General features: G+C 45.5%; 1 protein-coding gene across 1 annotated transcript; it reads right to left on the minus strand.

The window, feature by feature from the left end:
• Positions 1-8,306: 8,306 nt before the first annotated feature.
• plcd1b (phospholipase C, delta 1b) lies at positions 8,307-22,140 on the minus strand. Its single transcript, XM_056292904.1, has 15 exons — positions 22,035-22,140; positions 21,578-21,739; positions 20,359-20,587; positions 19,794-19,923; positions 18,464-18,692; positions 17,763-17,964; positions 16,453-16,597; positions 14,892-15,044; positions 14,399-14,542; positions 14,133-14,292; positions 11,916-12,032; positions 11,592-11,770; positions 10,515-10,647; positions 10,235-10,384; positions 8,307-9,596 (listed from the first exon to the last, which is right to left on the minus strand). Exons 1-15 carry the CDS (start codon positions 22,132-22,134, stop codon positions 9,505-9,507), a joined length of 2,325 nt encoding a protein of 774 aa, XP_056148879.1. The 5' UTR covers positions 22,135-22,140; the 3' UTR covers positions 8,307-9,504.
• Positions 22,141-23,258: the final 1,118 nt, after the last annotated feature.

The following is a 23,258-nucleotide window of genomic DNA, read 5'->3' on the forward strand; positions in this document are numbered from 1 at the left end:
GCATAGTTTTTTTCGGTGGGGGTACGAGCCCTCGAGGCAAATGCGATGGGCTGACCTTCCTGCATGAGACAACAACCGAGACCGCTCTGGCTGGCGTCGCTCTGGATTGCGATTGGCTTAGTTACATCATAGTAGCGCAGGACGGGCATGGCTGTCGCCAGCGCCTTAAGCTCATGAACCGCCGCCTCGTGCTTAGGCAGCCAGTGCCAGGGTGTGTCCTTGTCCAACAGGCGTCGCAACGGCTCGCAGACAGTAGATAGATGAGGCATGAACTTGGCTAAATAGTTAGCGAAGCCAATGAGACGCTGCACGCCCTTGGCATCTGTTGGGTTCGGCATGTCAATAATGGCTCTCACCTTCTCTGGATCGGGCTTCAGTCCAGCAGATGAGAGAATGTGGCCATGAAACTGCACCTCAGCCACCTTGAACTGCAACTTCTTCAGGCCGAGGCGAAGCTTGACCTCGCGGCAGCGTTCCATCAACGCCGCAAGCTTGACGTCGTGGTCGTCCCCAGCCTCCTTGTCTGTGTCCCCGCAGCCGATGACCAGGATATCGTCTGCAATGGGCTCAACGCCCTTCAGACCGGCGAGGAGCTCGTGCTGCTTGCGCTGATATACCTCGGGCGCCACCGATACTCCAAATGGTAGCTTGAGCCACCGCTTCCTCCCCCAGGGGGTCCAGAACGTGGTCATGAGGCTACTCTCATAGTCCAGTTTGCATTGCAGGAATGCATCCCAAGCGTCCACTAACGTGAAGACTCTGGCCTTGGGCAATTTATACAAAATGTCCTCCAAGGTAGGCATGATGTAGTGAGAGCGCTTTAGGGCTTTGTTCAATGGTTTAGGGTCAATGCATATTCTCAGCTTCTCCGGTTTTTTAACAATCACCATGTTGCTGATCCAATCTGTAGGATCTGTGACAGGCGCAAGGTGGCCGTCAGCCTCGTACTTGTCCAGCTGGGCTTTGACTGCTGCTTTCATAACGATTGGGACATTGCGAGGGGCACTCTGTACTGCAGCAACACTAGGATCAAGGTCAAAATGGACCTCCCCAGGCACGGATTCCACAGGGGAGTTGAACACGTCACTGTATCTGTTGATAAGCTGTTCTTTAGTTAGGGCTCCTGGTTGTGTGTGTTCCATTTTGAGCACATCCTCTGGAATTGTGAAATGCATGAGCCCTAAGCGTTCACAGGTGGAGCCTGACAGAAGAGGATGTTGGCTGGTCCTCACTATTTCGAATGAGAGCTTGTGTGTTTGGCCTCTCACAGTACAGTCAGTCTCAAAGGTGCCCATAGAGCTCAGTGTTTCCCCCGAATACAGCTTCAGTCTGGTGTCACTCGGGCGGAGAGGTGTGTTTGGGGCCAGCCTTTTCTTGTCTTGAAAGCCCATTACATTGCAGGTGGCTCCAGAGTCCAGCTGACATTGTTGTGGCTTGTCGTGGAGTTTCAGAGTCACAAACCACTTCTTTCCTTTGGTGTGCACTGCGCCGATTGACTCAAACATGTACAGATCATCTGCATCATTACTATGCTCTGGGGGTTCTTCTGTGTATTCCACACAGTTTACCTTGCCCTCAGCATGCCCCTTTTTGCTCTTTAAGCACACTTTAGAAAAGTGATTAAGTGTCCCACATGACCTACATTGTTTGCCGAAGGCCGGGCAATGCTCTCTGCCCCTTGAATGCGAGCTGCCACAATATTTGCAATTGCCTGCATCTCCTGCTGTTCTGGGTGGATTGCTCTGTTTCCATTGGTTTTGTCTGGGTTGCCTAGAAACGGCATGCACTGCCTCCGGCTGCGGTGTTGTTGCAAACTCCATTGCTCTCATACGGATGTCAGTTTGCTCTGCTGCGCGACACATGTCAATAGCTGTGACCATGTTCAAATCCTTCTCTCTCAACAGCCTGCGCCTAACGGCCTCGCTTGCAACTCCCAGGACTATCTTATCACGGATCATTTCATCTTTCAACTGTCCATACTCACAGGTTGCTGCCCTCTCTCTCAGTCTCGTCACAAAGGTATCAAACGATTCTCCTTCCTCCTGCTTGCAACTCCCGAAAATGTACCTCTCGTATATTGTGTTTTTTGCTGGCTTGAAGTATTTCCCCAACTCTCTCAGTATGGCGTCAGGATCCCCTTGATCATCTTCTGAGAGGTTCAGATTGTGGCGGTAAATATGCCTGCATTCACTTCCCATCACACTTCTTAGAGTAGCCGCTTGTATTTTCTTGTCCTTGCCAAGTATGCCCGTGACGAGGACGTAGTCTTCATATTCGGCCCGAAAAATGTCCCAATTGACACTCCAATCGCCTGTGAAGCTCATCGGGGACGGTGGTGGAATATTCACGTTAGCTGCCATTGTATGTGATGCTATCGGCGCCGGTAATGCTAGCGTTAGCTCCTCTGTGACAACGTCTTCAGCAGAAGTACTTTGCTCTGAATCGGAATCCTCCGACATGTGACCTACTCAGGCCTACAAACTTAAACATGCGAGCTAGTAAAATAAGAAATAAGTTCTCCGACTTCTGACACCATGTTTCAGTAGGCTATCTTATAAAGAATGACACACACACGAGTTGCTCAGTGCAGCCAAGTATCTTCAAAGTGATGTAACATGTTCCTGAGCGCGGGTCATGTGTATCTAAGGTAAACTAGTGGATAGCCGATGGCATCGATCTATCTAGACCCGTAACAATTACCTCGGTTCCTGCTCGGCTGCCGTGTCTTGCATTTTTGTCTATGGTTTATGTCTGGAAAGCATCGTGTCTATGGAAGTACCATCATGAGTCGCCGCTTTACTCCAGGAGGACTACATTTGCCAACATTCTGCCAACATTCCAAGAGGATATACTGGTTTCAAATGTGTAAGTAATTTGTGATTTTGGGCTATAGCTATACAAATAAAATGGACTTGACTTGATCGCCACCCTGGGGAAATACACCTAGCACAGGGAGACGGAGACGAGGGGTGCTCTCCAGGTTCAGCAGACGGCCCTATCAGCCCCCACTGCCGGCACTGATCTTATCCAATGTGCGATCCTTCAGAAATAAAATGGATGAACTTCTGTCTTTAGACAAACCGACAGATACTACAGAGACTGCTCAGCCTTCTGCTTTACCGAGACATGGCAGGATCAAGTGGTAACCCCCCGGCTTCACTATCTTCAGAGCCGACAGGTCAGTCAATTTATCCCACGAGTCAATCAGAGCAGGTGTAAGAACTAAAATTCCTTCCTCGCTGCTGCTCTTATGATCTTGGATTCGTCAGTTTGAAATGCAGCCCATATTACCTCCCGAGAGAACTCGCTTCAATCCTATTAGTCGGTGTTTACATTCCACCACAAGCTAATGCTAACACGGCGATTAGCGAACTCTCGCAACACGTTTCCCCTGTTGAAAACCCCAACCCCGACACGTCTGTCGTTATGTTAGGGGAATTCAAACATACGAACCTGTCCCTCGAACTCCCGAACTATAAGCAACAAGTCACTTGCCATAGCAGAGAAAACAAAACATTGGACCACTGCTCAACTTCGAATGCTTACCGTGCATTCCTGAGGGCTCCACTGGGGAAGTCTGACCACGCTGTGTTACTCCTTATCCGAAAATACATACAAAAACTTAAATCCATTAAGAAAACATCCAAATCTGTCAGGTCCTGGTCCATGGATGCCATTCAAACGCTTCGAGGGTGCTTTGAGAATGCACTAATTGAAATATATTTTAGTGCAGCTTGCGACTATCTTGATGAACTCACTGACACAGTGACGTCATACACCAAGTTCTGCATCCCTACCAAAACAGTGACATTGTATGGCAATAAAAAAAAACTTCGCTCTCCAAAGAATTACACCTCCTACACAAAGAAAATAACTGGGCATACAAAAACGGAAACGGATAAACACAGAGCAGCCAAGTATAAGTTGCAAGATGCAGTAAGAAAAGCAAAGTCCAGCTACGCAACAAAATTGGAAAAAATCTCTTCTACTAACAATATGGAAAAATGTTAAGGAAATGACAGACTACAAAAACGCCCCTGTTCCCCTCCAGATAATGACCATGACCTCCTAGATAAGTTAAATGGGTTTTATGCAAGGTTTGAAAAACCTATTCCACCAGCCATCCCCCCAACTCCCACTCCAATGCCACCATTCTGCATCCAGGAGGATGAGGTGAGAGCAACGTTCAAGAAGCTGAACATTAGGAAAGCAGCAGGGTCAGACAGCATCAGTCCTGCTTTGTTGAGCCACTGTGCAGAACAATTGGCCCCAACATTTTCCACCATATTTAACACCTCTCTAAGCCGTAGTCCCACTGTGTTTCAAACTCTATACAATCATTCCTGTGCCAAAGTCTTCAAAGATCACTTGCCTCAATGACTTCAGACCAGTTGCCCTAACATCTGTGGCCATGAAAGCATTTGAGCGTCTCATTCTGTCATACTTGAAGTCTTGCACCTCCCCAATGATTGACCCATATCAATTTGCCTATCAAGCCAACCAGTCTGTTGAGGATGCAGTTAGCATAGTCCTCCACCATGCCTTGCAACACTTGGAATTACCAAACACCTACGCACGCATCCTGTTCATAGACTTTAGTTCCGCCTTCAACTCCATCAACCCACTCAAACTCTTTAGCATACTCTTGGATATGAACATTGACCCAGCCATATGCCACAGGATTCGGAGCTTCCTGTGGAACAGGCCACAGAGGGTGAAAGTTAATAACCTAACCTCACACCCTCAGTACAGGTGCTCCTCAGGGCTGTTTTCTCTCCCCCTGGCTCGTCTCACTTTACACCACCTACTTTACATCCAAAGAGAGTTTCTTTGTGCTTTAGCTGCTGCAAAAGCAGCACATCTCTCTCATTTAATCAGTATTAAAAAACATAATTCCAGATTTCTCTTTGACTACTACTTTCGGCTGCTCCCGTTAGGGGTCGCCACAGTGGAACCTCTGTTTCCATCTCTTCCTGTCCTCTGCATCTTCCTCTGTCACGCCAGCCACCTGCATGTCTTCCCTCACCACATCCATAAACCTGTGTGGCCGTCCTCTTTTCCTCTTCCCTGGCAGCTCCATATTCAGCATCCTTCTGCCAATATACCCAGCATCTCTCCTCCGCACATGTTCAACCCATCTCAATCTTGCCTCTCTTGCTTTGTCTCCAAACCATCCAACCTGAGCTGTCCCTTTAATACACTCATTCCCAATTCTGTCCTTCATCACTCCCTATGAAAATCTTAGTATCTTCAACTTTGCCACTTCCAGCCCCGCCTCTTGTCTTTTTGTCAGTACCACTGTCTCCAAACCATACAACATTGCTGGTCTCACTACCATCTTGTAAACCTTCCCTTTAACTCTTGCTGGTACCCTTCTGTCGCAAATCACTCCTGACACTCTTCTCCGCCCTGCCTGCACTCACCTTCACCTCCTCTTCCGCACTCCCCATTACTTTGAACAGTTGACCCCAAGTAATTAAACTCATCCACCTTCATCACTTCTACTGCTTGCATCCTCACCATTCCGCTGTCCTCCCTCTCGTTCACGCTTAGGTATTCCATCTTGCTCCTACTGACTTTAATTCATTTTCTCTCCAGTGCATCTCTCCACATCTCAAGGCTCTCCTCAACCCGCACCCTACTCTCACTACAGATCACAATGTCATCTGCAAACATCATAGTCCACGGAGACTCCTGCTTGATCTCATCCGTCAAACTGTCTATTACCATCGTAAATGAGAAAGGGCTCAGAGTCTATCCTTGATGTAATTCCACCTCCACCTTGACCCCATCCGTCATTCCTACCACACACCTCATCACTAGTCACACTGCCCTCATACATATCCTGCACCACTGTTACATACTTCTCTGCCACTCCCGACTTCCTCATACAATACTATGCCTCCTCTCTCGGCACCCTGTCATATGCTTTCTCTAAATCCACAAAGACACAATATAACTCCTTCTGGCCTTCTCTACTTCTCCTTCAACATTCTCAAAGCAAACATCGCATCTGTAGTGATCTTTCGTGGCATGAAACCATACTGCTGCTCGCTGATCATCACCTCTCCTCTTAACCTAGCTTCCACTACTCTTTCCCATATCTTCATGCTGTGGCTGATCAATTTTTTACCTCTGTAGTTGCTACAGTTCTGCACATCACCCATATTCTTGAAAATCGGAACCAGTATGCTTCTTCTCCGCTCCTCAGGCATCCTCTCACTTTCCAAGATTGAGTTAAACAATCTAGTTAAAAACTCCACTGCCATCTCTCCTAAACACCTCTATGCCTCCACAGGTACTATATCATCTGGACCAACCGCCTTTCCACTCTTTAAAGCTGCCCTCACTTCTTCCTTGCTAATCCACCAAACTTCCTGATTCCCTATCCCTTCATCCAACATTCTCTCTTTTTCATCATAATCAAAGTACTCCTCAAAGTACTCCTTCCCCCTTCTCAACACACTCTCCTCGCCTGTCAGCCAATTTCTATCTCTATCCTTCATCACCCTAACCTGCTGCACATCCTTCCCAGCTCGGTGCCTCTGTCTAGCCAATCAGTACAAGTCCTTTTCTCCTTCCTTAGTGTCTAACCTCTCATACGCCTCGCCATACGCCTTTTCCTTCACCACCTCTCTTCACTTTGTTATGGGTTTTTTTGGGGGGGTTTTCTCCCCAATTGTGTCTAGTCAATTACCCCACTCTTCCGAGCCATTCCGGTCACTGCTCCACCCCCTCTGCTGATTCGGAGAGGACTGCAGACTACTACATGCCTCCTCCGATACATGTGGAGTCACAGCCGCTTCTTTTCACCTGATAGCGAGGAGTTTCACCAGGAGGACATAGCACGTGGGAGGATCAAACTATCCTCCTCAGTTCCCCCTCCCCCTGAACAGGCGCCCTGACCAACCAGAGGAGGTGCTAGTGCAGCGACCAGGACACATACCCACATCCGGCTTCCCACCTGCAGACATGACCAATTGTGTCTGTAAGGATGCCTGACCAAGCCGGAGGTAACACGGGGATTCAAACCGGCGATCCCTGTGTGGGTAGGCAATGAAATAGACCGCCAGGCCACCCGGACACCCCTCTCTTCACCTTACACCGCATCTCCTTGTACTCCTGTCTACTTTCTTCATCTCTGACTATCCCACTTCTTTTGCAACCTCTTCTTCTGTATACTTTCCTGTACTTCCTCATTCCATCACAGTCTCCTTTTCTTCCTTCCTCTGTCCAGATGTCACACCAAGTACTCGCTGTCTCCCTCACTGTTTCTGCAGTGGTTGCCCAGCCATCTGGTAACTCTTCACTACCACCCCGTGCCTATCTTAACTCCTCCCTGAGCACCACACAACAGTCTAACCTCTATTGTATGCCCTTGTGTCTTGGGGAGTGGTTGGGGCAGATGCGCTTCCTCATAGTATCGGAGCTCCATTGATGATGGCTTTTTATAGTTGTCACGCATGCACTTAACTCAGAGTAAACATACTCAGAGTTGACTGATTGAACTAACTCAAGAGTTTTTGGTTTCAGAACTGCTGGATTTTGACAGCTCCTTTAGTCAATCCAGGGTTCAGGTTTAAACTCAGAGCTTGTTAAACCTGCTTTTTGAAACAGGCCCCAGTAGCTTTTCAAGCACTTTTCTATCATTATGCAAGTGGTTGACAGAAGGTAAAACTACTAGATGTGTTGTATTCTCTGTATGTTAGAGGACCTGACATGCTGGTTTATGCCCAGTTAAGTCTAAATAGAACAGTGACAGTTCTTAGGAATAAATTATGACGGCACAGTGAGTCCTGGGTTCGAGTTCCGGGGTAGTCGAACCTTGGGGGTTGTCCTCTGTGTGGAGTTTGCATGTTCTCCCTGTGTCTGCGTGGGTTTCCTCCCACAGTCCAAAGACATGTAGGTCAGGTGAATCGGCCATACTGTGATGGCCTGCCGCCCGATGACTGCTGGGATAAGCCCCAGCATCCCCGCAACCCTGAATGCAGGATAAGCGGTTTGGATAATGGTGGATGGATGGAATCAATGATTGGATAAACTGAACTCAGCTCTGACCAATTTATGTTGGTGGCCATGAGGAAGTTGTCTATGCCGTCATATTTTATGCAATAAATAATCATTTCGCCTTAAACTCAGGTGCTGGCTTGAAAGTCAGAGGAATTTCTATTAGAATACCCAAATGGTAAAGCATGACCGCAGTCACAGTTCACCCATGTGGTCTCTGTTATGGTGGTGTATGGTTCACAAACAACATTTAAAGCAATGCTAAATTTCTACTGAGAAAAAAGAAAGAGTTTGTGCTTGATGTTTTATCAGATTTACAAAATAGAGAAAGAAGTATACTCGGATGACTTTACCTGAAAAGTGAAACCTTGTTTAAAAATACATACATCCTCACAATGAAAAAAGGTTAAAAGGTAGAACCAGTAGGATTTGTCGGTTGCGGTTCGTAAACAACATTCAAAGTTGGCCCCTCCGCAATGACACCAGAAGGACACGCTCCCTGACCACAGTTACCAGAACACATCCCAGTGTACAGGCCAACTCCACGTCGCTCTTCATCCCCATCCTCCCCTTCAGTGCTCGCCAGCGGGGGAAAGCCAGCCCCAGATTCACTGTCGTTTTGGAATGAGCTTAGTCCGCTTGGTGTTTTGCCTCGCTGTATTTGCGTCTTTTCAACACAGTGTCCACCATTGTCGTAGCTTCCTCTTGAATGCGTGCTTACAATCTCGATCTGGCACCTGGTCGCTACATTTTTATAGAGTCCCACTGGCCAAAGGTTAACGCCCAGAAACGTCCCATACACAGCAACATAAGAAAATACAGGCAGAGGACAGGGTCTCTGCAGATACAGACACCACCACACACGTCTAGTGGGTCATAAGTGATGATTGAGAGGGATTACTTTTGTTTGTCTATACAGTGATTTGTAGGAAAATCCAACTCATTCTACCTTTAAAGTAAGGAACCTCTGGATGTTTGTTTAAAAGTCATAAAATAAGCATTCAGTGATCAATGAAAACATACAAGTTACAAGACTAACCAGAACTATGGGATATGAGCAGTTTAGAAAAAAAACCCATAGCCATTACACAGTGAACGTGGTGTTATAGTATTGCAGCTGATGCGAGCCCATTAAAACGGGCCTTCCACAACAATCCCTGTGAAGCCATTTCCTTTGCTTAACATGTAGCATTACGTTGTTAATTGAGTGTGTATGTCTACCCGCTCCACAAGAAAAACCCTATTTGTAGATGGTGGTCTCCTTTAATAAATTGCTGCTGTTGTCCCTCGTGGAAGACGTGGCGTTTGTCTCGTAACTTCCGGAATGATGCTTATCAGTTCCTCATGAACTAAAACCGCAAAATCCTTTTCGATATTAAAAACATATATAAAGTCCAATTAAAAAAAAAACTGACGTCTTCTGGATATCAGGCCAGTAGTGGACTAGAGACTACTGTTGTTGTTTCACAGAGGGGAAACATGACGACTGGAGACCTCTTATTCAGCGTCAAGGACCATCATATGTAAAAAGAGTCGAGCTGAGGGGAGAAGGTGTCCGTTCTTATTGAACAGAGGCACATGTCTGTATCCTGTGTGGGAGGAAAGAGAGGTTTCAGTCAGCCACTGATCAGCAGTCACAGCTGGACAAAACAGAATAGAGAACTTGGAATTGTGTGAATGGAGTCTCTGTATGCTAAACCCTAAATAGAGCATAGATTGTGATCTCGGCTCATTGTTTTGATAGTTTGAGCAAAAAGGACGGTATCATTACCGAGGTGTTGCCATTGTTCATTCATCCATTATCCAAACCACTTATCCTTACTCAGGGTCGCGGGGGTGCTGGAGCCTATCCCAGCAGTCATTGGGCGGCAGGCAGGGAGACACCCTGGACAGACCGCCAGGCTATCACAGGGCCAACACACACACATTCACACCAAAGGACAATTTAGTACGGCCGATTCACTTGACCTACATGTCTTGGGACTGTGGGAGGAAACCGGAGCACCCGGAGGAAACCCACGCAGACACGGGGAGAATATGCAAACTCCACAGAGAAGACGACCCGGTACGACCCCCAAGGTTGGACTACCCCGGGGCTCGAACCCAGGACGTTCTTGCTGTGAGGTGACTGTGCTAACCACTGCACAACCGTGCCGCCCATGTGTTGCCATCATGTGTTTGATTAATACTGGCTATGCCCGAAACACCCTCAGAGTCCTCAACTCACCCATTTGTAAGCTGTTGATTGGCAGAGTGTACTGGGCAACAAACTCGTTATCGGATGTAGAATCGTAGTCTTCCACAACAAAACGCACCAGCGCCAGCTCTGGCACGTACACGTCGAACTGGAAGTTTTCATTCCATGTTGGGTTAAAACCTGAAACAGGCACCGCAGTGGGCAAAGATTGGCATCAAGGTTGAGTGTGAAAAACAGATAAAACACCACTGTACAGTACAGAGGAACACAGAGCTAACAACTCAGAAGAAAACACCATCTAGCGAGGTACCATTATTTTCGATATATTCCGTCTCCTTCACAGCCACATCAGCTGGCACTCCGTAAATTTCCATTTTAACCAGTGGGTCCACAATGGAAGATTTCTTCTTGTTCACTTTAGGGAGCTGCTGGGCTGAGATAACCTGATGACAGAGGAGTACATCATTTAGCAATACATAGGATGTTACTAACAAACCTTGAGCTTGAGTCATTTTCTGGAGTAAGTGGCCACACTGAAGAAGACGAGAGCAGCGTTTTGACTAATGGATTCAAATCACATCCCGAACCAGAATACTAACCTGTCAGTTGTTACTATAGAGGGTCATCAGGCTACGCCATCATGAATCTAGAGGCTGATTTCACAGAAGGCAATATTAACTAAACTACCAAAACCAGCTACTAGAGGGTTGGGTTAACAAGTGGGCACCTTCCCTCGATGTTTTTTTGAGATGGGCTCAAGACCTCTCATACAGTCTGAATAGTGCATTCCAGTGTCTTGACACCCCCCCCCCTTCAAAAGGCCCTATTATTATTATTATTGGAGCAATGCATGCTTGCAAGCTTTGATGTATAACTGGAAGAAATGAACAGTTGGGTTGTGATTTGACTTGCAGCTAATAATGTCCGGGCATTTTTAGAAAGGCATTTTTCAATCTTACTCCTGTTCATTTTGTGTACACATGCAAACGTGCAGGATGACATAATGTTGCATTTGTAAACATTTTTCTTTAAAAAAAAAAAAAAAAAACACCAAAATAAAAATGTTATGAATTTTTTTACATAGTGTTGAACAGACGTAAATTAAAGCCAGATAAAAGCTATAACGAGAATCAAAGGGCATGTTTCATTTAATGGGACCTTAAAGCTTATCGCTAACATTTGATGTCCCGTCACAGTCTACACCCTCTGGTCTTTGCAACAATAGGCTGAGGGAACAGGTGATTGCTGGCTTGAAATGGCCCACTTAAAAATCAGATAAAGAACCTTTCAAGATATGAACTCTGCATGTTATTGGAGCAGAAGATTGTTAATGTGCCCTATGTTTTAAGACAACTGATACTCAAATTCTCCGAGTTGGAAGTCTGACCATGATATGGAGCGTCTTATGCTGTAGCCATTTCCCTCGGGTTAGGGTGATGGGGTCGAACTCGGTGGCTCCATCTCTGAGGTATGACGGTTTCAGGACGTAACCACTCTTTCCATTAATCAGGAATCTGCCCTGGTTCAAATCCATGTCTGTGCAGGGAGTCTGAAAGTTTAAAGCCACTGGGGAAGGGAATAAAATGACGATGAAGGAATGAATAATTATGTGATCAAAGTAGCTGGATAGTGTATTTGCAGGACAAGTTGTGAGAACATATTTCACATATATAATTTTCCTTTTTTAGGAGTATCACTTATGGTCATGTACCAATTTGACAGCCGGCATTCCACAGGGGGACTGGGTTGTAGTTGCATGAATCTGTCCTCGAGCCTGCAGGGTAGATGCGGCTCAGCTTGTCCATGTTATGATGGATGTAGGCATTGGCTGGGAGGACAGACAAAACCAAAAAGGGAGAGAGTCATCATCCGTTTTACTGAAGTGGGTTTTTAGAGGGAAACAGTGATGATTTTCAACACCATACGTAATGCTATGCGTAATATGTTTATGTAATTAGACAATTCTACTGAGAAGTCTGCGTCTCCAAACTGCTGCTGAAATTGTGTGGCAAAGTGTTCGCCAGTGAGGTCACAGTCGTACGATCTGTGAATCACCACTTGCGGTGGCATTCACTGCAACAGATTCATGTTGCAATGGTATTAGTATTTTCCTGTACAATGTACCCTATTATGATGTAGCCAACCGCAGACCAGGAAGTGTAGTGTAGTGTTCACATCCAGGGATTATCTGTCGAGTGTTATCACTGGCAGATAATCACTGACAGTTTACACACACAATTTAGGGACTGAATCAGTCTCGACTGACCACTTGAGATTGGATCTTCCCCGCTCTATATGCAAATTAACAAATACAGCATTGTGGAAGGGGGTTGTGGTTTAGCCTTGGTTGTAAGCCGAGAGGGGGCATGGTTCACGGGAGAGCAGCGCAACGGCCTGTATGAGTGAATGAATGAAAGACTTAATAAAACCTGTGTTAATTGCCTAAAACCGTGCGCCTTCATCTTGAACCCTCCCCGTGACATAGACGTGTCACAGTTGCATAAATGAACACGTACAGAAACGTGAGGCGAGGAGTCAAGCAACAGGCCCTTATGAGACATCCTGGCTCATTTGAACCTCATTTTAACGCACCGTCATTTAGTATGATGTATTCCACATCTGTAAATTAGTACTATTAATTATTCTACCAAATTATGTTGTCATACAAAATTATAAGTGGGCATCCGGGTGGCGTGGTGGGCTATTCCGTTGCCTACCAACACCCAGTGTTACGTCCGGCTTGGTTTGGGCGTCCCTACAGACACAATTGGCCATGTCTGCGGGCTAGAAGCCGGATGTGGGTATGTGTCCTGGTCACTGCACCAGCACCTCCTCTGGTCAGTCGGGGTGCCTGTTTGGGCGGGGGCGGGGACTAGCGAGAATAGCGTGATCCTCCCACGTGTTATATCCCCCTGATAAAACTCCTCACTGTCAGGTGAAAAGAAGCGGCTGGCGACGCCACATGTATCGGAGGAGGCATGTGGTAGTCTGCAGCCCTCCCCTGATCGGCAGAGGGGGTTGAGCAGCGACCGGGACGGCTCGGAAGAATGGGGTAATTGGCCAAGTAAGATTGGGGGGAAAAAATCCTAAAAGAAATAATAACAAATCATCCCATATCCCAACCGCTCTTTTCTTTCCATTCCACTTTGTTGTGAAGCACAACAGGTTTTTAAAAAGTGCTGTGTAAATAAACATTATTCTAATGACGATGTAGATCTGTCTGAAAGCCTTCAGACCCTTGGCCTTAAATATTACATTTAATAAAGAGTCTATTGTGCATAAATAGTTTCACATTATTAAAATGGCATGGCAACTGTATGTCGTGACTCGTGCCAGATGAAGACAAATAATCTGGTGGGGTAAATTATTTGAGTGAATTAGGAGCATCAGGGCTCTCATTGTTTGCCTTCTTTCATTTTGTGCTCAAAATACTCGTTATATGGGAAACTGTAAATGTCTGTAATTCTCAACCCGAACCCCGTCAGGCTTGACGCGATCACATCTGTTCAGGCTCAGATTATTCAATTATTCCCCTGGGTTTGAGGGTCAGGCTCTGTGCTGCGGTGGATAAATGAACTTGAACTTCAACGTGCAACTGACATCCTCTACCTATGCAGAGGACATCAGCTGACTAGGTGGTCCTTCAATGCGGCCTGTGACATGTACGTTTACCCTTCAAATGCGATGAGGACAAGGCCACCTCTGAATGTGGCCTGAGCATCAGATCTCAAGAAGCATTGAGGACGCATTAGGTACATTCACACCTGTACTTGTAACTGTCCACCAAAGATGCATGTTAACGCCAGGTGTAAACAGCCTCAAAGAGAAATTAGGTAAGAGCAAAGACTGCAATCATAGACTAGCACGTCATTCTTTAGACTTGTATATGAGGAAATCCTGATGAGTCAACTGACAAGTTCCCCCTCACCGGACTCCTCAGCCAGTCTCACGGCTTTGCCCTCCTTGAATGACGACATCTCATAGAAGCTCAAGTTTTGTTTGGCATCCTCGAAGCCATTGAAGTGGACACTCTTGCAGTAGACCACCATGTCCGAGAGCTCCTTCGCAAGTTTTAACTTCTTTTTCTTCTATATGGAGGAATGGAAGATTAAGTCATCAGTAAAATGTTTGTGAATAATTGAAGTTTGCCATGCAAATTTTGTCTCGGCTTGCTCTCCACTGATGCCATCCCACCTTTTTCTTTTCTTCCTGGTCCTCCTCATCCGATTCCTCCTCCTCAGTCACGTCTGTGTCCTCTTCAGCCTTAGCTTCAGGAGCATAGCTGGCCTCCAGCTTGTTTAACCTTTTCCCTTTGATCAGGAACTTCCCCTTCAGTTCCTGGGTACATATGCGCACACACACATGCACAACATTTGGCAGGACATTACACTCATGTTGGGCAAGTTTAAGGGGAAACTAAGGTAGTGAACCGTCACTAGATGAATAACAGCTCATGTTATTATGCCCATACACAAAGTGTGGCTTGATGGGTTTCTATAGTTTCTTTACAACCCTATTTTGAATTCCCCAATTAAGAATTATGTAGCAAACAGGATCTTGATGTAGCCTACAAAGCCAAAAGTGTGTATTCCCAAAAGGATCTTTATAGTGGGGTTTTTTTTCGTCCCTTTTTGCCAATATATTGATACAGACCAGTGACAGAAATAAATCTGCTATAGACACCAACCTCTGGGGATGGGAAGGTGGTGGGCATGCCGTCTCCCAGGGGTGTGATGAGCAGAGCACTGCCCAGGATGGAGCTCATATGGTAAGCCATGACCTTCTGTTGCTCTATGCTACAGTGGTTCTCCAGGGACAGGATCACTGGATAGTCTGAAGTCTGCAGGTGGCAAGATGGAAAACAGTCAAACAGAGAAAACTGCCAACTTTAAAATACATACACAACCCGTTAGGTGGCACGGTGGTGCAGGGGTTAGCGTGGTCGCCTCACAGCAAGAAGGTCCTGGGTTCGAGGCCCAGGGTTGTCCAACCTTGGAGGTTGTCCTCTGTGTGGAGTTTGCATGTTCTCCCCATGTCTGTGTAGGTTTCCACCGGGTGCTCCGGTTTCCTCCCACAGTCCAAAGACATGCAGGTCGGGTGAACTGGCCGTATTAAATTTTCCCTAGGTGTGAATGTGTGTTGGCCCTGTGATGGACTGGTGGCTTATCGAGAATGTCTCCCCGCCTGCCGCCCAGTGACTGCTGGGATAGGTTCCAGCATTCCTGCGACCCTGAGTACAGATAAGCGGTTTGGATAATGGATGAATGAATGAACCCCTGCTTACTGGGGTCACATTGTAATAAAATCATTCGTTTTCATGTTTATGGATATTATATTATGTTTTGTCTTTGCGTGTGGATTTCAATGCCAACATCACATTAGGCCTTACTAGGACTGTGCTTAAAAAAGTTAAAGGGTAAGGAAATATTTTAAAAAATGGCAATTTATTTGTACTGGAAACTCATGTGTCTATGTCAGCAAGAATGTGCTTTTCATATGGTAGAATCTTCCCTTACAGACAGTAAAATAATTGTCAACCACCTAGGCTTACTTTTGATAATGCATAAGCAAAATGGTGACATTTGCTTCTCATTTGCAGAAATTTTGTTGCGCAATACTCACGCGTCTCCTCAAAAAGCCAATGAAGAGAGACTTTATTCGTGAAACACACATGCATGTAGAGTGGTGGCTGAAGAAATGTTCCTTCTGCATTTTTCCCATCCTGCTGTCCCTCCTCCAAAGGCAGTAAGGAGCAGTCCATTCGTTCGGCGCCCGGGGACCAAATCCAGGTGGACATCCCATGTTGTGGTCAGAGAAAGGACAGGAGGGTGTTCTGCATGTTTTTATTGGGGTTCTTTTTGATGTTGGAAGAAACCCATGTGAGCATGGGGAGAAGATGCAAACTCCACACTGAAAGGCCCCTAGTTGAGAGATAACCCACCTGACCACGGGCAGAACATGCAGAGTACATGCAGACAGCCACTGCTCACCGACAGGCCAAGGGAGAATTTGCAACTCCTTGCTGTGAGGCAGCAGTGCAAGTACTGAGCCACTACACCTTATGTTGAGTCCATCAAAATGATGTATGGCATTCGGAATTATCCATCAATGCTTTTAAAATATGGTAACCGATGGAAAATACCAGCCAATCAATAGCCAATCCCTGACTGCATATTGATTTGGGCAGCAAGCTCTCATAGGGAATAGACAATCTCTCTCTCGTCAGTCAGTATTGACAAAATAAATACCTTGAAGGCATACTCCTTGATGGCTTTGATGGTGTCTTTGAAGAGGATCTTTGAGGTGAGCGTGTAGCCATGGTAGATCACAGGCTCGCCGTCCGTCCCATCCCAGCAGTCCAACTCCACGCAGCGGCAACCCTTAAGAAGAGCCCTGTGAGGGGGGTCAGATGAGTAATACCTGACATACTGTTGTCGATAATGACAAAGATTTAATGTACATTATCAGTGATATATTTGTGCCACAGGTGATTTAAAATGTAGCTTACAGTATGAAAGTGTTTGCTCTTAAGCCTACTCTAAAATCTTCTCAATAGGTTTAAACATGTTGTGAAGGGATGGGCTTCTTATTTAGCTTGAGTTTTATTTTTTTTGTAGGTAGCAAAAAAAAAAGACCCGATCTAATTCCACACATCCCTAAAGGATGGGAACAAATTACAAGCAACCGTGGAGAGACCAGTATTGGCACAGATATGTAGCATAGCTGTGGTGACACAGATGCTGCCCATAAGGCTTAATGCAGCGTGCACGGATAGTAATACAAGGCAAGTATGGAAAACTGTTACTACAGACAAATGCCTTCAGGCTTAGGAACATATCAGGGTCAGCTGTCCACTCTAAACAAAGAAGCTGTTGATAATTTCATCTGAATGAGTGGGTATGTACTCATTAGGCACACGTCTATCCAATTAAGTGCATGGCACGACAATTGAGGAATAGTCACTGTCGCTCTGCTTTACTGTTTCATAACTCGAGATATTTTCAGGGTACAAAGACTGTCCTGTCATACATCACAGCAGTGTTACTTCCCCCCGATTCTACCGTGGTTATCTATTGACAAAGGTCAAATGGTCAGGTTATGTATAGAGTGCCGTCTGGAGAATGGGAACTCTGATGGTGACGGGTTAACAAATTTTATTTCGATTTAAATTCCTTTATCTGCAGCTGCAGGTGTGTGTGTGGGGGGGGGGTAATTCCTTAATTGACATGTCTATGGCAACCTACCTGTATTTCTAGGGTTGCTAGAGATTTCTATCCATCATCAAATTCAGGATTGGGAGATACACAGATATATACACCTCCCATAGAACACCCCTTACTATGTGCTACCAATATTACTCAGCAAAGAGGTATAAAATATAATTGAAATAAAAAGGAAGAAAGAGTGCAACTTGTGCAGGTCTACTGAGTTTAACACTCAAGTCATCTCAGGATAAGTCTTATGATAAAGCAAAAAGGTCTTGGTCCTCAAAGACCTTTGGCTTCTTACCACTGGACAGAACCGGACATCTGGTTATATCTGGTTTGTGAGCAGTTACCTGACGTAAGCCTCTGTGCTGCTGGGTCCTTTGAGCTGATCCTCCATCAAATAGGTGTTGTGTGAGGAGGAGATGAAGTAGTGGTTGAGGGGCTGGCTCATGTCCTGGTATACCTCCTTATGAGCTGAGTTGAGGATCAAGCCCTCTGGCTGGTGTAGGTAAATCAGGAAGCCATCCTTAGAGAGCAACTTCTTCTCCTTAGCTGGGAGAGAAAAAAAAACAGGCAATAGGTAGCTGATTTAAAGATGCATGATGATGCAGATGACAAACAAAGACTGCAGGAGCCACGCCGCAGAAAATATATTTCCAACAGTAATTTGGGAACCAGTCATTTTGCCTGCAGAGCGTATTTAAAATAAACGTCACATGATATTGTGGTGACAGATATCATGAATTAAGACAACCCTTGACACAAAAACATTCACACTCGAAAAAATGATAATTTCACATAAGGTTCAAATAAACTTTCAGTCAAGTCAAATTTTAATTGTATAGCCCTAAATCACAGTTCAGTCCTGGAGGGCTTTATGATCATGTTTCATTCTCTGTCAGATAATGATGACCCTCTATTTGGATGAGGAAAAACTCCGGGGGGGGCCTTAGGAAGAACATTTGAGGAGGGATTTCTCTTCCAAGATGGACAGATATGCAATAAGTGCCAAGTGGGACAGATTCACAAGGCACTTTAAAAAGGTTATCACCTTTATCGTCAGGCTCATACTTCTCGATAAGTTTGTGTGCATCTGCCAGCGTGGCCTTCTCCCTCTGCTCTTTGATCAAGAACTCCACCAGGTTTTCAGGACTCATGAAGCCAGCAGTTTTGGCGTATTCCCCATAGATCACGTCAATCTCCTCCCGATGGGTCAGCAGGCTATAGAAATGCTCAATTTCCTCCCCAGCAAGAAGTCCAGATCTAGATTTATCACATTCCTGTGTGATGGAAATTCACATTACGATGAATAATTGATCACTAGGTACCAAAAGCCTATGCTTACTCATGATTTACAAATCACTGGTTAACAGCCTGGTGAATATGCAATTGCTGCTTCATCTCCTTGCAACGGTTACCTCTTAAATGGAGCCACGGGCCATTTGTTTAAACTTAGTGTGTGTGTGTGTGTGTGTGTGTGTGTGTGTGTGTGTGTGTGTGTGTGTGTGTGTGTTGGGGGAGGGAATGAAATTCTGACTCACTTAGATCAATGGGCAGGTTAACCATTTCTGTCAAATAAAAACTGAACCCATCTCGAGTGATGTTGCTCCTTATACATGATCATATTTTAACTAAGTTATTCACTTATTGAGCGATGTATACTATCCTCTTCAGCCCATTCAAATCCTCCTCCTCTTGCCCCTTAACTTTCCAATCTGATTTTTTTTTGGGGGGGGGGTTTACCCGTTTTTCTCTGCAATTGTACCCGGCCAATTATCCCACTCTCCCGAGCTGTCCCTGGTTGCTGCTGCTCCACCTCCTCTGTCAATCCGGGGAGGGCTAAAGACTACCACGTCTCCTCCGATTCATGTGGAGTCGCCAGCCGCTTCTTTTCACCCGACAGTGAGGAGTTTCACCAGGGGGATGTAGCGCATGGGAGGATCACACTATGTTCCCCCTTCCCCCTGAACAGGCATCCCGACTGACCAGAGGAGGCGTTAGTGCAGTGACCAGGACACATACCCACATCTGGCTTCCCACCCACAGATAATGGCCAATTGTGTCTGTAGGATGCCTGACCAAGCCGGAGGTAACATGGGAATTCGAACCAGCGATCCCTGTGTTGGTAGGCAACAGAATAGACTGCTATGCTGCCTGGATGCCCCAAATCTGATTTTTAAGGTAACAGAAGGAGGCGATAATGAAGTCCTTGTTAAACCAGGACATTAACATCAAATCAGTTACACTGCAGAAATGGCTTGCACCCTTTTGAAGCAACTTACATCTGCCATCTGCGAGTGAATTGCATCAAAAGAAAACACTGAATATACATTATGATCATAGCTTGTAGTTTTCATAGCAACTTGGTCTGCGGGTATGACCTGGAAGAGCACGTCTGCGTAATCGTCATCCACCTCCATGTTGATAAGCTGCAGAAAGTCCTTGAGCTCTTTCTGACTCAGCTTGTTGTCACTGTTTTTGTCGGCTTTCTTCAAGCAGTTGTAGATCCAGCTGAGGTGCCAGTAATGTAAGGAGATGTTCAAAAAGAGATTGAGACATATCTTTATCACTTTCTATCACATACTATCAAAAAGTCATCACTTACACCAAAGAGGACCTAGTGGTATTTGAGCGGCAATCTATCCAGTAAAACCATTTTGTGACCTTTTTCATGTCAAAGAACCCCTGTGGATATGCTGAGGACCCCCCCCCCCAAACACCTAAGAAGAGGATGACAATGTAGAGAGAGTGAACCTCTAATGGATAAAGCTACTGTTATAAATTCTGTCTGATGGCAAACTGCAAGTTGAAATAAATAGTGAATCTAACATTGATGTTGCTGAGGACTGTGTGGAAGCCCTTGACAGACCCTAGATGCTCCCTAAACAAAACTTTTGGGACTCAAACCAGCCATAAACGATAACATCTCCACTTTGACAAAGATACTGCTCTGTCTTCTGCTGGCTGCTCAGGTTGTTCATGCTGTGGATTAAATTCTCCAAGCTGGAGATCCACTGCTTGGCCTCCTCCTCTGAACTGGCAATTAGGTCCAGGTTTTTACGATGGCCCTTGAAGATGATGGAGAAGCAGCGACCCTCCGCCCGTTCCTCTGTGTACTTCCTCAGCCCCTCCGACTGACGGCCTGCCCGCACCGAGGCAATATCGTCGATGGAAACTGTGGAAAGGAGAATAAATGCAAATGGTTTTCAGGGTCAGCCAGTGTTTCACTTTGGGCATTTCCGTAATGAAGCACCAGAGGCTGAATGAGTTGTTGTTCCAAACTCAATGTCAGTCGAGTTAAATTTTAGTTGAATTGGCTTATGTGTCATGAATTATGCTGGAACACGAGTTATCTCAAAGTTCAGTAAAGCTGTCAAGATTGATTAACTGAAGGAAATGCCTTCTTTAGCGTCTTGTGACATTTAACAAAAAAAAATTAATCAAGTGGTCTTATTTCAAGTACTGTTCCTCCTTAAGGCCATATTTGATCACACAGCAACTTCTCTCTAATCTACTGGTAAGGGAATGAGAGCAATAAAGATATCAGCACAACAATCATCAGGCTCTGGCTAGGCTGACAATGTGTTGTATGGGAAGTGAAAGATCTAACTCTATTAAATCATAACCCTTGCCATGTAAGAAAACACATCCCTCCTATATACCACGTATAAATACATAGACGTTGAGCAGCCTCTTTTACATTTAGTTACCTCTATCCACGTTTATCAGACCAATTTGTTTGGTTTCTCTAGTCACACCCACAACACAATCACTGTTTCGCCATTATTGACAGCCCAGTTTAATCATACAATGGCCTTAAAGAAATGTCAAAGCGTCTGATCAGACACTATGATAAGCCGTCCACTATTAAGAGTCACCTCATATCATATTGCATAACACACAAAGCAAAAACCCATAAAGAATCAACAGTGGAAATGAATGACAATCTTAACCCAATCAGCACCGACAACCCAAACGTCAGAAACACAAATGCAGTGTGTTGTGTGTTGATAGCCATTTTCACATACAGCACCATATTCCTTTTATAATACTATAGCAGAGTAGGTGATAAACAAAGATGAGAGAGACCACCACAGTCCACCCACTATGACAGAAAAGGATTCAGTGGACACACATGGTGGTGGGATGCTAGGACAGCACTCACAGGTCTGGTTTGACTTCCTGAAGGTTTTTTTGGATTCATGCCACATTGTCTTGCAATCAGCCTGTAGTTTGTAGAAGCGGGTCTTCTTCCAGGAAGGAGAACGAACCTTGAGGAGGTCCCCCCCGGCGAGGAGAAACTGGAGGTCTGCATCACCATCCAAACCTGAGGAGACCAGACAATGGAAAGTAAAAGACATAGGGATGAAGCCATTAACGTTGACAGCTTCTGCTCTTGGTTTAAGATACTGTTGTACTTGTAGAGGGGCTGATTGGGGGGGGGGGGGGAAACAAAACAAAATAACTTCTAGTTGAGGTTCGCATCTTTAAGACAGGTCAGCAGCGTTTTCGATACGATAACAAAACATGTAGTTGAGACCAACATCACAACAACATTCTTCTAAGTCAAAGAAACTTAAGTCGCTCAAATGCTCCGACTTTCAATAAATACAGTAGCCTACCTAAAAGCTTCCTATTCACCAGTGTCATTTCCCTGCGTCGTAAAATGTAAAGCAGCTCCTCCGACCTGCTGCGTTTTGGCTGGCTTTGTAGACATGACATGCTGCCTTCTGGTGCGAGTCAGTCGAATTAAACCCGGACAGACTCTTTTTGCACAAACTGACCGTGTGCTCGCGCGCGCGCGTGTAAAATAAGGGCGTGTGCAAGCTAAAGTTCACTGACCAATCTGACAACACTTCCGTTACCAAGCCGCTTGAGCGAAGCAGCGCGTCTGTTTGCATTATGCATCACGTCGCAGCCTCGATTCATGACCGCCGCTTAAGAAAGTCGATATGCCTTAAAAATCTGAAGGTATCGTTACTCCGTAGCATCGTAGATCACTTGCACAATGACATGAACGGACCGATACAGTAGCCTATCCGAAGCAGTCCACAACACGTACGTCTGGGATAGGCGAACTTTTATTTGGGCAGCAAGTAAAACATTTCTTGATTTGAACTCATTGAATCGGTGTGGGTTTTAACAAGACTTAAATGTCCCTGTGGGCCTGCCATATGAAAAAACGTGGGCGTGTAACGACAACGCGTGGTTTTAACGTTTAAGATGAAAACCAAGAGAAAATGTGCGAGGACCTCTCGAGGGGTCCGCTGTGTCCATAAAAAAGTCAACATTATATTAAGGGCGCCATCTAACGGGGAAACTGTAACATGGCGTGACTTTTACAGCGGCGCTCTGTAATGTATTTAACGCCCCGTTTCATCTAAATGCTGTGGATTTTGACGGTAGAAATAATTCCCCTCAGGTTGGCTGAGAATTTTTGTTACCACACTGACAAGTTAACCCGGAATAGAAGAGACATTTTTCACCATTTGCGTCATTACTCGTATGAAGTACAAATAAAGTCAGCAAGTTAAAGCAGTATTGGGCCGCGTTTTGAAGAGCCATTCATAGGAACTGCGTGGTCAAACTGAACGCGCAGGGGGCTCGACGTCAGTTCTGCAGGTATGCGATACCGCGGTGAAATGAGTTTCATATTCGATATTCGCTGGTATACTTTCCCCTGCTAACCTCACTAGGTTCATGTAAACTGAACCCATTGTTTTCAGGTGGGCTTTATGCTGTAGAGGAAAATGCAGCCGATGTTTCACAGTCTTGTTCAATTCAACAGCTTCGGCGGTTGTGACGGAATCGCAACTTGGTTGAATATCAGGTTAAGCAGAGCTTCT

The sequence above is a fragment of the Lampris incognitus genome, chromosome 14, assembly GCF_029633865.1.
Source record: "Lampris incognitus isolate fLamInc1 chromosome 14, fLamInc1.hap2, whole genome shotgun sequence".
Lineage (NCBI taxonomy): Eukaryota > Metazoa > Chordata > Actinopteri > Lampriformes > Lampridae > Lampris > Lampris incognitus.